Genomic DNA, 15,542 nt, shown 5'->3' on the forward strand with positions numbered 1-15,542 from the left:
TTCATTTAACTAAAAAAAAAAAAACAAAAAACAAAAAACCAGATCCACAGACTAAATAAGTAAATATGTTTTTATCTCTCTGCATGTTCTTCTCTTGTTTGTCAATTTTTACTCATTTGCGTTGCCTAGAGTAATCTAACACTTGAGTAGATCAGCCTACAATTGTACGATGAAATAATGAGAAACTGCCCAGAGATTGGGGCTATGAATTCAAGCAAACAGGAAAAAAAATTGCTTAACTTAATATCTCTAATTTATGATGTCAATTCTTTCAATGAGTTGAGTTTGAATGTCAACTTCATATCTTGTATTTTGTCTATACAATGTTGGTATGGCTTACTAACCAGAGGGATACATACAACCATACAGGTACCAAAATTGCGACATCACAAGCAAATCTAAAGAGAAAAAGGTGAATACACATTTATCACCTCCCGTTCCTCCCTTCCAGAGAGGGAAAAAGCTGCTAAGTTAATTATGCATGGAAAAAGATATTAACTAGGACCCATAAAAAGATTGGTCTGCCTCACCCTTCTAGGCAGGCCAAAATTCTGATAACACCTAATTTCACCTCCAAACCCAGCTGTCACAATTACCAAGCCCCATGCTGAAGGATGCATTGCTGAGGCACCATTGCAACCATCATTAGATGAATAATTGGAAGACATAGATGATGTTGATGGAGAAGCTGCAGCAGATATACTAGCTGAATCACCATACCTAAGTGATGATGAGCCTGAAGCAAATGAATCACCTAATCCTGTGTCTGTCCGAGTAATTGCCTCAAGTTCTTCTTCTATGTTGTCACTTTCTACTGGCTGGTTGTTACTTTTCTGAGGAAGAGGTGGCAACATTCTCTTACTGTTCCCAAGTGAATCTCCAATTCCAGATTCTGTGTGTGAAATTGCTGCAGGGTCACTATTATCTGGGGAGTCCGGGGAACTTTCTATGGCATTGTTGTTACTTTTCTTTGGAAGAGGTGGCAACATTCTCTTGCTGGGTGAGCCAGAGGCAGTGTCCTGATCTTTTACGGGTTTAGGGTTGTTTTTTTTGGGGTTAGGCCCTGGCATTGGTGGTGGATCACCCCTTACGGTACCAGGCCAAGGTATTGCTACTGAAACATCTTTACATGGGAAGTGCTCGTGAGCTTGATTAATAAGCACAGTTTTGGCTTTTCCAGGGCCTGCACTGCGAGACTCTTCATGCTTCCAAACATACACTTGAGAGTCTTCACTTGCACATATGATATACCTTCCATTTGGAGTAAATGCAGCTGTAATTTGGCTGCTTGTATTTCTAAAGCCTGCTTTCACCAGCATGTTAATAAAACTTTTCTATTGGTTATTATGCAAAATAAAAGGACAATATGATGCATCATCACCTTTATACTTTTGAACAACTTGTGAATCTTCCACAATTCTTATCCTACAATCAGCTGATGTAATGAGCACTTCTGATGGATTGTTTGGGGCGAACTATGAAGATTCAAAGCCAGTTAATTTTCATTCTTGACACAAAACAATCTTCAGTGGTAGGAAAAGGAAACCATACACCATATAACAATCTCTTTTAATATGGAGAGAAGAATTTACCTGGAAACCATTAACCTTTTTCTTCAGCTGAGCTGTCTTTTTGCTTCGAACCTCGATTGTGCCAGATTGAGATAACTTGTAATCTGGTGACCGTATGGAAAGTAGAATTCACAACATAGCAGATATTGTAAAATTTCAAAATAATTGAGGATGGGAAATAAACAAGAGTACACTAGTTGAGCAATTAACAGTACCTTCTATGGTGTAAGATCGACAATTCCCTTTTTGTGTACCGACTAGAACACCCTGCAATTATGAAAAGAAAAAACCGATTATCAAAGCCGATGAGGATTATTAAATATTATCAATAATAAAACCTGCACTAACCATTAAGCAATATGTGAGAACAAATAGGAGATGCACATAGGGGAAGAAAAGAATACCTGGCCATCAGGGGTGTGAGCAACAGCAGTAACCATTTCATGTATATCAGTCCAATCCACAACGAGACGTGCAGAGATGTTCCACATTCTGACCTTAGCATCAAGAGAGCCAGTAATGAAATAATCTTCGTCCATGGGGTTGAACTGCACGCAAGTCACTGCCATAGCCGATTCCACAACAAATAGCAAAACACAAAACGAACCCAATTAAGTAATGTGCCACATATCCTCCCAAACAAATCAAAAAATAGAACACCAAAGTTTAAACATATCACCGTAGTCATTATGTGCAAAGAATTTCACGCAAGTCTTTGTTTCCAAATCCCACAACCTCACTGTCTTATCCATGGAAGATGACAGAAGTTGCTGCAACGACAAATACACATTAAAAAATAAAATCACCGCCTAATATTTTTTCCTCACAAAAATTTACAAAACATTGAACATTTTCTATAGACTGTGTGTATGTGAACGAACATCCGCGAAATTGATTAAAATTTGGTTTTTGCAGCAAGGTGATTTATGATTTGGTGTTTTTATGTCAAAATGAAATTACTAGTAAAAATATTTGATCTGGCATTTAAGCTATGCTACAACTCAAAATCAATTTTGACCTCAGAATCAAAATCAAATTGTTTCAACTCAAAATCAGTCGTAAACTCAGAATCAAGTTGTCTCAACTCAAAATAAATTCTGATATAGAATCAATTCCATTACTGGCGAGACCTAACATGCAAACATTTTCCTAAATTTTGGATTACTGAAATGAAACCAAACAATCACAGTAAAATGAAATTAGTTTCCGACAAAGCATTCTAGTCAATGCCATGGTAAAAAAAAAAAAAAATCACAGTAAAATGAAATTGAGTTAATAATAGTTTGGAATGGAAATGATTTGTTTTGGTGTTTTTGTTTTTCAAAAAGAAATTAATAATAAGAAAAATTATCCAACAAAGATTACACTTCAACTCAATCAATTCTGGATTGAAAATCAAGTTGATTCAACTCGAAATCAATTATGAATTCAGAATCAGTTATATCAAACTTGACCTCAAAATTCCAATAAAATTTCTTCAACTCAAGATCAAATATGAATTAAGACTCAAGCTGTTTCCACTCAAATTTATAATCAATTATATTAATGAATAAGCATGTAACCAAGCAACGAGAGGAAATTAACTTACCTGAGATTTGTTCCAAGACAAATCCAAGACCTCATCCAAATGACCATTGAAGGAACAAAACGGTTTGTCAGAGAGCGAAAACACAGTTTCCGGAACATGAACAAAGTCCGGAATAGCGCCCCCTCTCTTGCTCCCACTCTTCCCTTTCTTGAGCAGCGAGGGATGAATCGGCGACGGCGCCGCGTTCCCTTCCTCAGGCCTCATCGGCATAACCTCACACTCCTGCACCTCCCACACGTGTATCGCCTTATCCTCGCCCGCACTCGCCAAATACTTCCCATCCAAACTGAACTTAAGCGTCCACACGCACCCCTCGTGCGCCTGAAACTCCTGACACAAATGCAACGCCGAAAGCTCCTTCTGCGACTTCCCTGTCTGCCGCACGCGCACCCACTCGTTCTGCCCCTCCGGCGCTGCCGCCGCAGCAGCAGGCGCCGCCGCCGCAGGCGTCGCCTCGCGCTCACGCTCCCCGACGAATCCACTCGCCACGCCTTTTATATTCTTCAGCAACGACGCGCCTCTACGCTTGCTCAGCCTCAAACTCTTGGAGATGTAGGAGTTCGAAGAAAGCTTCTTATCGTTACGGTTCGCGCGCCTCATCGCTTCCTTAACAACCGCGGAATGTCCCACGGTACGCTCGAACTCCTCCATTGTTAACTGTTTCCCCGTTTGCAAATCGCTTAACCTATTCCACGCGCCGTCTTCGCCGTATTCATTCACAATGAACTCCTTTCCCGTGTCCAGATTCTTTATCAGGAAAAACGCGCCTACTGAGGAAACAACAGGAGTGGTTAACTGGCGATTCGACTGCGTCGAATCGCCAGATACATCCTTCACCACTATTCGTTTTTTCTCGGCGCATGAATGTTTGCGCCGAGTAACCTCAGTAGCGGTTCTTGTTAACCGCTGTTTTGAAATTTTTCCAATTAGGTCATCTTTCCTCGCTTTCTCCATCGAGAAAGAATCGATGTCGCCCTCGGACCGTGACCGGACGAGGACGAAAACAGGCGCGGTGCGCGGCGCTTTTGTTTTCTGTTTATCAATGCGAATGGTTGGATTCTTATTCATTGTTTTGTTAGCGATGCTTTTGGTGGTTTTTGCGATGGAGTTGATCTTGACGGTCTTATTGTTGCTTTTGTTTATCTTTTTGGTTTTGTTGCCGTTATTATTGTTGATGTTATTGTTGTCGTTGTTGTTTTCGAACTTTCTGGTGATGGCGCGGGCGATGGCGGCGCTGGTGGCTTGGAGGAGCTCCTTGTTGTCGTCGAGGCCCATGCTTCCGAGCAACTGCCGGCGGCGCTCGGTGATGGATCCCGGCGCGGCCATCCAGACGTCGTAGTTCGGCTTGGCGGTGAAGTTTGCGGTGAAGTTGGACATTCGAGGCTTGATGGATTGGACGGAGGACATGGTGGAGGCGAAGGAGAGACGACTGTCTTCGAAATCCTCTTCTTCGTCGGAGGAGGAGGCGAGGTCGTAGGGGACGGCGGTGGAGAGGCGGTTGTTGGACTCGAAGAAGTGTTCGTCGTCGTCGTCGCCGCCAAGGCCCGCCCAGTTCATGGTCATCGTTTTCCGGCGCTCCATGACGGCCATGGCGAGAGGAAAAGAAGATGGTGGAAGCTAATGGAATGAAAGGAATGTGATGTTTGTGTTTTTTTATTGTTCTTTTATTATTACTGTTACTATTATTATTTTAGATAATTAATTATTTTTTTATTGAGTTACTTATTTTTTTAAAAACTGTTTTGTGTTTCGAGGTTTGAGAGTGGAAGGAAGGGAGGAAATCCAGGGATGAAGGAGAGGTCGGTTACCGTTGTGGATTTTGGAGGTAAGGAAACGGTCAACGGATTTTGCTTGTTATGTAGAGAAAGTGCTGCGTGTTGCTAACTTGCATGCTATATAGTTTTTTTTTTTTTTTTAATATTCTCAATTATGTTATCTTGGCATGTTTTGCTTTCCTTGTGAACGTGCTTTCGTTAACTGCTTGCCACGTTTGTGAATTTTGTATGCTTGCAAAATGGTTGGTCAATTGTTATATTTTTTTTTGTTAATTTAAATTTGTTTCTTAAATTATTCTCTCTTTATTTGTCTTTTCCCTAAATGGAGTGTGTTATACTTGTCTTTTTATCCTCTCTTTTTGTCGCTATTAAAAAACCATGTTTATGAGTCTTGATCGTATCTCTGCTGATATACGTATAAAAGAAGATTAAACATCTGATATCATTGTATCTAACCACGACTTTTTATCAAAGTGGGGTCGTTGACCAACTTATTTACGTAAATGGGGCTCTTTTGAAAGTATTTACGCTTTTGGGGCTGTTTACAACAGTGTCGCTATGGCCCATAGCGACACCCATGCCACGTGAAATTTTTAAACTCCAGGAAAGCCATGAAAGCCATATTGATAATGTCGCTATAGCCCATGGCGACACAAAACGGCTTCAATGAAGTCGCTATAGCCTACAGCGCCTCATTTTTATTATTAAAAAAATATTAAAAAAAATAAGTAAATAGTTTTTTTAAAAAGAAATACGAATTTGTGAAAGTGGCGCTATAGCCTATAGCGACACTTTATCGCTATAGGCCATAGCGCCACTTTTAATTATTTACTTAATTTATTTTTTCCATTTTTTAATTTATTTTATGAATTTTATATAAATATATATTTATATATTTATTTTTTCTATATTTTTTTATTAAATTAATATTTTAAAATATGAAAAGAAAAGAAAAAGAAAAAAAAAAAAAAAAAGAGCTGCTGTGGCCTATAGCGAATTTTCGGCGCTATAGGCCATAGCGACTCCTGACTACTGAGGGAAAATAAGAAGTGTGTAGGCGAGGCTTCACATAGGATGGATGTATTACTGTTACAGTATTTAGGCCTGGTTGGGTGATGTATGTGTACGTACGCGTGCAACCAAATCTGAATACTGAATAGGGAATTGAATTTTGATTTGAAGACTGAAAGAATGCTTTAGTTGGTGTATTCGATCTTCTTCTTAAAATATATATAGACAATTAATATAAAATAAAATATTTTAAAATAAAATAAGTTAATAATTTAAAAAAAAAAACAAATTAAGTGGTGTCGTTGTGGCCTATAGCGACACTGTGTCGCTATAGGCTATAGCGTCACTTTAAAAATAAATAAATGCATTATTTAATTCGTCATAAAATAATAAACGAAAAAAATATATATACATAAAATAAGAGAAAAATTAACTTTATAATTATAAATTAACATTTAACTGGTATTATAAAATAAACAAATTTTAAAATAAAATAAGTTAATAACTAAAAAAAAAACAAATTAGTAGTGTCGCTATAGCCTATAGCGACACAATGTCGCTATAGGCCATAGCGCCACTTAAAAAATAATTATATATTTTTTATAAGTACGTTTTTAAATAAATATTTTTTATTTTTATAAATATATAATAAGTAGGTTCAGTTGATTATTTTAAACTTAGATTTAAATTATTTTACTTTTTTTTTGTTTTTTTTCTTAAATGGTGTCGCTATGGACTACACCATTTTTAATGGCGCACAAACTGTGTCGCCTCAGCCCATAGCGACACTGTTATGGCTCATTCGAGCCCACCCCACACCAAAAAAAAAACCCACCCACACCAAAAAAAAAACCCACGTGGTAGTGGTGTCGCTATGGCCCATAGCGACACCGTTGTAAACAGCCCCAAAGGCGTAAATAGTTTCTACACAGCCCCATTTACGTAATTAAGTTTCCATACAACCCTACTTTGGTCAAACAGCCATCTAACCACTTGTATGCACTTGTACATTTGTTCATCTCTACTATTTCAAAATATTGTGTAACACGACACTACATAGTTGAAACCAAGGTTTTCTTAATTGGATCAAATTATTAAATGTGTACCAAAAAATAACACATGCCAACAAATAAAAATACGTCTAAAACGTGTTGGGTTTCATAAAGATAATAAAAAATGAATTTAATCTTTATTAATTTGAGAAAATAATGCTCTTATAAAGTTACACTTTATAACTTGAAGACTTAATTGGATAATTGGAAAAAATAACAAAACTAACTATATAGATTTTGACTACATCTTTTTTATAATAGTAAGTTCTTGTAATTCAATTGACTTCTAATTAACATCTATATTGGTCTTATAGATCATTTGACTATTATCCTCTTTGCTCTAACTAGTAATTTAATGAGTTTTCATGTTCCATTTTTCGTACTACAATTGATTTTTGCATTTGTAGCCAATTTTTATGTTGTACTTTTTACTCCTACCTCAAAAGTCTTTAGATTTGTGGAGTCTATTAATGTCATGTTAACTTCTTTTTTTTTTGTGTATTTAACATCATAATTACTCCTAGAATTGTCCTACTCCAAGTCTAAAGTTTGCTCTTCTTTATGTGTCTCAATTTCAGTAAGTGTCTTTTTCAAAAAAACTACATCTCTAATCACAATAATCTTTTTTGCATTTGAATAATAAAACTTTAACCTTTAAGATTCATTTCTCATCCCAAGGAGTACACAATTGTAGTTTTTGTTCTCTAATTTAGTTCTTTTACCATCTAGAATGTGTATATTAGCCACACATCCAAACACTCTAAAGTGCTCAACTAATGGCTTTGCACCACTGCATGCCTCCTAGTGTTTGATTTTTAATAGCCAATGTTGGTGATATATTCAACACATAGACAACCTAGTTCATTACCTTTCGCCAGAAATTTTTTGGAACCTTTTTTTTATAACAACATCATGTACATATCCATTATTACCCTATTTTTCCTCTCTACCACCCCATTTTGTTGGGAAATGTAAGTAGTGGTTAATCGTCTCTTGATTCCAAACTTTTGATTAAACTCATTAAATTTCCTAGAGGTTAATTCCCTTCCTTTGTTAGTTTGAAGGCATTCAATTTGCATGCTAGTTTCCTTTTCAACAAGACTCTTGAAGCATTTAAAATAATAAAAAGCCTTTGATTTCTATACTAAGAAATATGTCCATTTTTTTTTCTAAAGTAATCATCTATAAAGCACGAGAAATACCTCTAATCAAATTATTAAATATATACCAAAACTAACACATGCCAACAAATAAAAATACATCTAAAATGTGTTGGGTTTCAAAGAGATAACAAAAAAATGAATTGAATCTTTATTAATTTTAAAAAAATAATATTCTTATAAAGCTATACTTTACAACTTGAAGACTTAACTGGATAACAGAAAAAATAACAAAACTAACTATAGACTTTGACCAAATCATTTTTTACAATAGAAAGTTGACTTAACAAATTCCTCTCTTAAACTAATTGCATGACAGAGACAAGTGCAACTAGTTTGTTCTAGGAACTTCACAAACTCTCAATTTCTCATGAAGCTTAAGAAAGGTATCCAATTTCAATGTATTAGTCGATAGGTTTGCAATCTGATCTTTTGTTCTATAATGAACCATCTCAATAGCTCCATCCTTATTAAGATCTCTAAAGAAGTGAAATCGTACATCAATGTGCTTACTATTACCATGTATGATTGGATTCTTTGACAACTTTGTAGCTGAATTGTTGTCACGTATCAAAGTAATGGAACTTTCTTGATAATGCCCCAAATCCTTCATAATTCTCCTTATCCAAACAACTTCACAAGCACAAGTTGATGCTAACACAAATTCTACTTATGTGGTAGATAAAGTTACAATTGGTTACTTCTTGGAAGACTAAGCTACCACTCCATTATTCAATATAAATGCATAATTCAAAGTACTTTTCCTGTCCTCCATATCACCAACATAATCATTGTTTGCATAGCCTAATAATGCTTTATTCCCTCCTTTCTTATACAAAATGCCAAAGATAGTAGTTCCTCACTAATATCTTAGGACCTTTTTGTAGCTTGCATATGCATTTGAATTTGTTGGCTAATAGATTGACTGGTAAAAAACAACAAACATCAAATCAAGTTACATTGTTGTGATATATATAAGACTTCTCACCAATTTCTTATATTGTTTCTCATTCACTTTCACCTTTTTTTTCATCATTGCATAACTTGTATCCCAACACCATGGGAACTCCAATTGAATTGCTATTTGTCATGCCAAATCTCTTCAAAAATTCCATGACATATTTCTTTTGATGAAACTTCCATGGAAACCCCATAATCTTCTTGTAGAACTTCAATTCCAAAAGAGAATCTGATCTTTATCAAGTTTTTCATATCAAAATCCTTCTTCATTGAGTTCCTAAAAGTGGTTATCAACAATTCACCATTACCAGTATAAATCAAATCATCTACATATACACTGAAAATGAGAATTTTTCCTTCTTTATTGTACTTTAGAAACAATATGTTAGTCCCTTAGCCTCAATTAACTTAAGAGGGGGGGTGAATTAAGTTTACTAAATTTCCTCTTATAAAAACTTTTCCAATTACTTCTTAATCAATTTATTTCCTTAGACAAATTTGTATGTAAAGAATGAATGATGATGCAAACTACACAATTATAATTAATAACAAGAAATTAAAAGTGTAGGGAAAGAAGAATTGCAAACTTGATTTTATACTGGTTCGACCAATCCTGCCTACATCCAGTCCTCAAGTCTCCCACTTGAGATTTCCACTACTCTTGTAAACCTTACAAGAAAATGAATCCTCCAACACCTCGGAACTCCCTTTCCTTGTGTTGAGATTCAAATACCAACAAGGAGAAAAACCCTTTCTCCTTTACATATCCAATGATCTGTTAAGTATTACAGAATAACTCTCTTGAAGAGTGGATATTACACTTTCATGATCTTTGATGAACTCTTTAGAGATTTTGCAAATGATTTTGGCCAAGTGATTTGTAAAGATTATTTTTACAAATAGAGTTCGTCACATTTCTCTGAAAAATTATAGGTATTTATAGACAATTATTTCTTAGGTTATGTCTTTTCATGAAGAGTTGTAACTTTCTATAATTTTTCAGAAAATAGGCTCTGGTAATCGATTACAAGACTTGGTAATCGATTACAACAGTTAAAGTTCAAAATGATTGAAACGTTGTATAATTTAAATTCAAATTTTGAAGTTTTATCTTCTGGTAATCGATTACAAGGGTCTGGTAATCAATTACCAGAACACATTTTGTATTGTCGCCACCGGCCCGAAACGGGCTTTCGGCATTCGCAAAGGATGGTTGGACTCTTTTATTTGTTTAAAAATATGGACTGCTAGAATGACTTATTCTCAAACTGAGACCTTGTCAAACGAGCAATTTTATTAAAAGGCTCACCAATCCATGTTAATCCCAAGCGGGACCCTCCATGGATTAGCGGTTTTCATAAAAAGGAAGGGTTCATGGAGTCGCCACCAATGTTTTACTCAAAACATTGGAAAAAGAAGTTTAAGGCAATCGATTCAAAAATCGACTTCGGCCATGACAACCAGAGTCGGGTAAGGGAGTCGGTTACGCGTGGGGAAGGTGTTAGCACCCCACAGCGCCCCTTTCGGGTTCCCTATGACAGATTATTTCTAAAAATAATAATGCAAAATTACTAAATTACCCCTATTTATTCTAAACAATTATAACTTAACTATCTACATGATGACAGTTAAATATACACACAGAAAGCAGTAAAAGGAAGGTCTTAAGAAGAAACCTTTGAAGCGTGCTTTTATATTCAAGTAAAACTGGGAAGCTTTTTGGCGTTCCCTCGCTCTACAAGCCCGCTCGCTCCCCCCTAGAAAATTTTAACTATGGAAATCCGGAGGATTTCCCTTCGACTCAGTTCGAGACTCAAGCAAAAAGCTCAGAACTCAAGAACTTTGTCGGATCAACTCTCCGAGTGATTTCTAGGCAGAGCACTGCTCAAAAAAACCCAGAATACTCAAGAAGAGGGTTAAAACTCAGTGTAAAAGTGTAGAATGACGTCCAAATGACGTCTTATTTATAGGGAACAGGCGCAATACGGGCCCTGGAGTCAATACGGCCCGTATTGAAGTTTTGAACTACAATACGGCCGTATTGAATTCAGTACGGCCGTATTGAAGTTCAAAAAACCTCAATACGGCCGTATTGAGTTCAGTGCAGCCGTATTGAAGTTCAGAAACTTCAATACGGCCGTATTGAGTTCAGTGCAGCCGTATTGAAGTTCAGAAACTTCAATACGGCCGTATTGAGTTCAGTGCGCCCGTATTGTAGTTTAAAATGTTCAATACGGCCGTACTGAACTTTTGGGAGGCCGTATTGGGCTTCATTCCCTCCACTTCCTTATTTTGAGCTATTACAAGACCTCTAGACCTACAGAGAATCCTCCTAAGGCCTTCCATGAGTCCTTCTGGCTGACTTTCCTTCAGTCTTCAAGAGTCTTCAAGCTTTATTTCCGACCCGGACAATTTTAGGGGTCTACAGCTGCCCCCCCTTTACTTAGTCAAACGGCCTTTTGGTGTACCGTTTGATAAGTAAAGGAGTTGACCCAATTGTCCGGGGAATAAGCCATCCTTCCGACTTGTAGTGTCTTCAGGCGGGAAAATTGTTGAGTAGCCTCTCCAGGTTGAGTTTGCCCTCTCCAGGGTGAGTATTAGTCGTCGCCTCTCCAGGCTCATTGCATACCTCGGTGCTCTCGACAACTGGGTAGCTGAGTACCGCCTCTCCAGGCTTGTGCATACCTCGGTGCTCTCGACAACTGGGTAGCTGAGTACCGCCTCTCCAGGCTTGTGCATACCTCGGTGCTCTCGACAACTGGGTAGCTGAGTATTGCCTCTCCAGGCTTGTGCATACCTCGGTGCTCTCGACAACTGGGTAGCTGAGTACCGCCTCTCCAGGCTTGTGCATACCTCGGTGCTCTCGACAACTGGGTAGCTGAGTACCGCCTCTCCAGGCTTGTGCATACCTCGGTGCTCTCGACAACTGGGTAGCTGAGTATTGCCTCTTAGGCTTGTGCATACCTCGGTGCTCTCGACAACTGGGTAGCTGAGTACCGCCTCTCCAGGCTTGTGCATACCTCGGTGCTCTCGACAACTGGGTAGCTGAGTATTGCCTCTTAGGCTTTGAGATGATTTTATCTCCACAGTCCACGATGCTGCTTCGATGGTTTGATTTTGATTTTGGTGCCGCTGAGGGCTGGATAACGCAGGGATCCGTCTAGGGGATGTGCAGTTACTCATAGGTTCTTGTGTCCCAACTTTCCTTTGCATAGTTGGTGCCCATTGAGGAATTTCTGTTTCCCTGGGGTGTAGACACGAATGATGCTCTTTCTGATGTGAGCGGTGCCTTATGATTGGCTGTCGTCCTTTCGACGTTGTGGAGTATCCCGGTTATCCTTATTCGGGTGACTCTTTTTTGATTTTTTTGATTTTTGTTGCCTCTGTGTAGGCTGTTATCCGCTGGGGGATTTTGTCGTTGATTTTGATTAGCCTCTTCTGTTAGGCATATCATCTTGATGTTCAATGATTGGCTGAAAAGCCAAATTCCGCTTGGGGAATTGTTATTGATCTTTTGGATTTTTGCTTTTTGTAGGAATGCCTCTGTGTAGGCGACTGGGGATTTGAAGTTCTTATGTATCCCAGAGTATTATTTAGAAAGCCTCTTCAGGCTTAGCTTCACTCTTCGTTTGAGTTGGAAAGCTATCTTCCACTGAGGAAGTTTAGGTCCTTAGACTTGGATATTTTGTTTGGATCATGCTTCCGTTGGGGAATTTCGATGATCTGGTTTGGATAGCTTTCTCTGGGAAATTTGGCCCGTGAGTGGAAGCTGAGATATCTCTGGGGAGTATTATTTCGGCGAGCCTCTCCAGGCTCAATTATTCTGAGAGAGTATTATTTCGGCAAGCCTCTCCAGGCTCAGTTATTCTGAGAGAGTATTATTTTGGCGAGCCTCTCCAGGCTCAGTTATTCTGAGAGAGTATTATTTCGGCGAGCCTCTCCAGGCTCAATTATTCTGAGAGAGTATTATTTCGGCGAGCCTCTCCAGGCTCAATTATTTTGTAGGAGTATTATTTCGGCAAGCCTCTCCAGGCTCAGTTATTCTGAGAGAGTATTGTTTCGGCGAGCCTCTCCAGGCTCAGTTATTCTGAGAGAGTATTATTTCGGCGAGCCTCTCCAGGCTCAATTATTCTGAGAGAGTATTATTTCGGCAAGCCTCTCCAGGCTCAGTTATTCTGAGAGTATTATTTCAGCAAGCCTCTCCAGGCTCAGTTATTCTGAGAGTATTATTTCGGCAAGCCTCTCCAGGCTCAGTTATTCTGTATGAGTATTATTTCGGCAAGCCTCTCCAGGCTCAGTTATTCTGTACGAGTATTATTTCGGCAAGCCTCTCCAGGCTCAGTTATTCTGTATGATTTGTTGGATTTTCTGTATTTTGCCTTTTTTGTCGATTTTGGCTTTTTCTGTGTTTTTGCCTTTTTTGTTGATTTCGGCTTTTTCTGTATTTTTTGTTGATTTTGGCTTTTTCTGTATTTTTGCCTTTTTTGTTGGTTTTGGCTTTTTCTGTACAGAAATGTCTCTGGGGAGTATTATTTTGGCAAGCCTCTTCAGGCTCAGTTATTCTGTATGATTTTGGGAGTATTATTTCGGCAAGCCTCTCCAGGCTCAATTATTCTGTATGACGAGGGAGTATTATTTCGGCGAGCCTCTCCAGGCTCAATTATTCTGTACGTTTTATTGATTTTCTGAATTTCTGCATTTTGTTTGCCGCTGTCATACACAAGCAATTTTTCTATTTTTTCTATTTTATGCGACTGCCTCATGATGAGGTCTTTGAATGTGCAATTAATGTGCGTGATGCACAAAATGCAAGTTTAATTATTTTATTAATTTTTTTTTTTTTTTTTTAGAAAAAATGAATGGCTCCCCCTATCCTCTTCTTCTTGGAGGAATTTTTGTCATCGACGTGAGGGAGGATTTCTGTTATTGCCAATACGGCCGTTATTCATTTCAGTATACCCGTATTGAATTGAAAATTTGTTCATAACCCTAATTTTGGTACGGGCATACTGAACATGATACGGGCGCATAGTTTTTTCTGAAGTTTGATTTTTTTTTTTTTTTTTTTGAATAAACAGAGAATAAGTGATTTTCCATTACACCTATCATATGTATGCATGTATGATGTATGATGCACCTAATTCTATTTGATTCATTTTTCAAAAGAATTAACCGATGCGTTTTTTCTGTTTGGATTTTTGCCATTCCTCTAGACGGGCTGTGCGCTGCCGATTTCTGTAACCGAGGAATGATGCGTGTTATATTGAGATTTGGTGTCATCAACCAAATGATCCTTCCCTTCCTTTAAAAGATATGTCAACCCTCCTATTGACCACTATATCTCCATGTTTCCACTAGATTATCCTAAAATCGTTTGGGACAAGAGAGAAAAGAAAGGAAAGGTATATTCTTTTTCGAAAGTTTGTGTTTTAGAGGGGATTTATTTTTATTTTGAAAAATTGTTTTTGTAAGAATGGCTGGCCAAGGTAGGCTTATTGTGTTTAGGTTTGTTTGTTTAAACATTCATGAAGTTAATCAAATCTTGTTATTGACGTTGTGATTTGACAACTTAGATAACTTCCCTTGAACCTTTCTTTTTGAATTCGGTTCATGGTACCATCATGGATTTCTTTCGTTTTTTGATTGTCCTTATTTTTGCCTAAAACACCCTTTTGTGGCGTTTTAGCGGACCTTTGTTTTTATTCATTTTCGTAACCCTAACTTTTGCCTAGGTCACCCTTTTCGTGGGATTCCTAGCGGGTCTTTTGCTCTTATTTTTGCGCAGCCCCCTTTTTGGGTTTCCTGCCGAGCTTCTTTTATTTTAAAAGATTTCTTTTTACCCATGATGGCACTTGTCGAGGCCAAGGGAAGGTGCTCCAAGTTGTCACACACACTTCCACATAAAAATGATGCGGGTTTATTGTTATCAAGATGATTTTAACCTCATTTATGCTTATTCAAACAGGGTTAAAAATAATGTGGTCTAGAATTTTATTGCAAGCAAGAAAAGAAGCAATAAAGAATTAATGAAGAATGATTTTATTATAATCATAGAGGAAACATGTGCCCTATCGAGGCTCGGGGGTCGGGCTGTCCCCGATGAGTAATCTCTAATAGTCATCAGGTCTATACATCCCTATCGGAAGGAGAAAAACACTTGACGACGATGACCGGCCTTAACGCTTGTGAACCGGCCTTCCTAAAGATCTGGCTTAAAGAACGTCGAGAAGGATCTTGGTTTCTCTTCGTCCTTTGATCTTTATAAGGGTTGTATCCTAACTCTTGTTTCCCCGGATTATCCTTGATAATAGGTAGCTCGGGAATTCCTTGGGAATCCTTGCCAAGTCCTTGTCTAGGCAAGTATCCGTGCTTCGTGAGCATGTAGGCTACCTTCTTCGTTTCTCGGGGAAACGTTTCAACATTGG

The 15,542-nt window shown here is 38.0% G+C and overlaps 2 protein-coding genes across 10 annotated transcripts in view; one reads left to right on the forward strand and one right to left on the reverse strand.

Annotated features, from left to right (window-relative positions):
* Positions 1 to 231: 231 nt before the first annotated feature.
* LOC109814828 (uncharacterized) lies at positions 232 to 4,928 on the reverse strand. Its single transcript, XM_083072683.1, has 7 exons — positions 3,160 to 4,928; positions 2,251 to 2,341; positions 1,976 to 2,133; positions 1,787 to 1,838; positions 1,593 to 1,675; positions 1,382 to 1,475; positions 232 to 1,303 (listed from the first exon to the last, which is right to left on the reverse strand). Exons 1-7 carry the CDS (start codon positions 4,747 to 4,749, stop codon positions 495 to 497), a joined length of 2,877 nt encoding a protein of 958 aa, XP_082928809.1. The 5' UTR covers positions 4,750 to 4,928; the 3' UTR covers positions 232 to 494.
* LOC109793146 (uncharacterized) overlaps positions 4,847 to 15,542 on the forward strand; it is a 45,808-nt gene continuing 35,112 nt past the window's right edge. For 7 of the 9 annotated variants that reach the window (XR_014433218.1, XR_014433219.1, XR_014433221.1 and 4 more), the window contains exon 1: positions 4,847 to 4,984. The gene's annotated coding sequence lies outside the window, so the exon portion shown is untranslated. The remainder of the gene's footprint in view (positions 4,985 to 15,542) is intronic. The other 2 variants (XM_083072684.1, XM_083072685.1) reach the window with 2 other exon arrangements.

This window comes from Cajanus cajan, chromosome 4 (genome assembly GCF_000230855.2).
Source record: "Cajanus cajan strain Asha chromosome 4, NIPB_CcT2T_4, whole genome shotgun sequence".
In the NCBI taxonomy this organism is placed as follows: domain Eukaryota; kingdom Viridiplantae; phylum Streptophyta; class Magnoliopsida; order Fabales; family Fabaceae; genus Cajanus; species Cajanus cajan.

Excerpts from the sequence above, each read along its gene's own strand:
- LOC109814828 (XM_083072683.1), bottom strand. The coding sequence starts at position 4,749 with ATGGCCGTCATGGAGCGCCGGAAAACGATGACCATGAACTGGGCGGGC. Across the intron at positions 2,342-3,159 it reads TGTCTTGGAACAAATCTCAG|CAACTTCTGTCATCTTCCAT; the intron begins GTAAGTTAATTT and ends TTGTCGTTGCAG. Across the intron at positions 2,134-2,250 it reads CTTTGCACATAATGACTACG|TGACTTGCGTGCAGTTCAAC; the intron begins GTGATATGTTTA and ends CGGCTATGGCAG.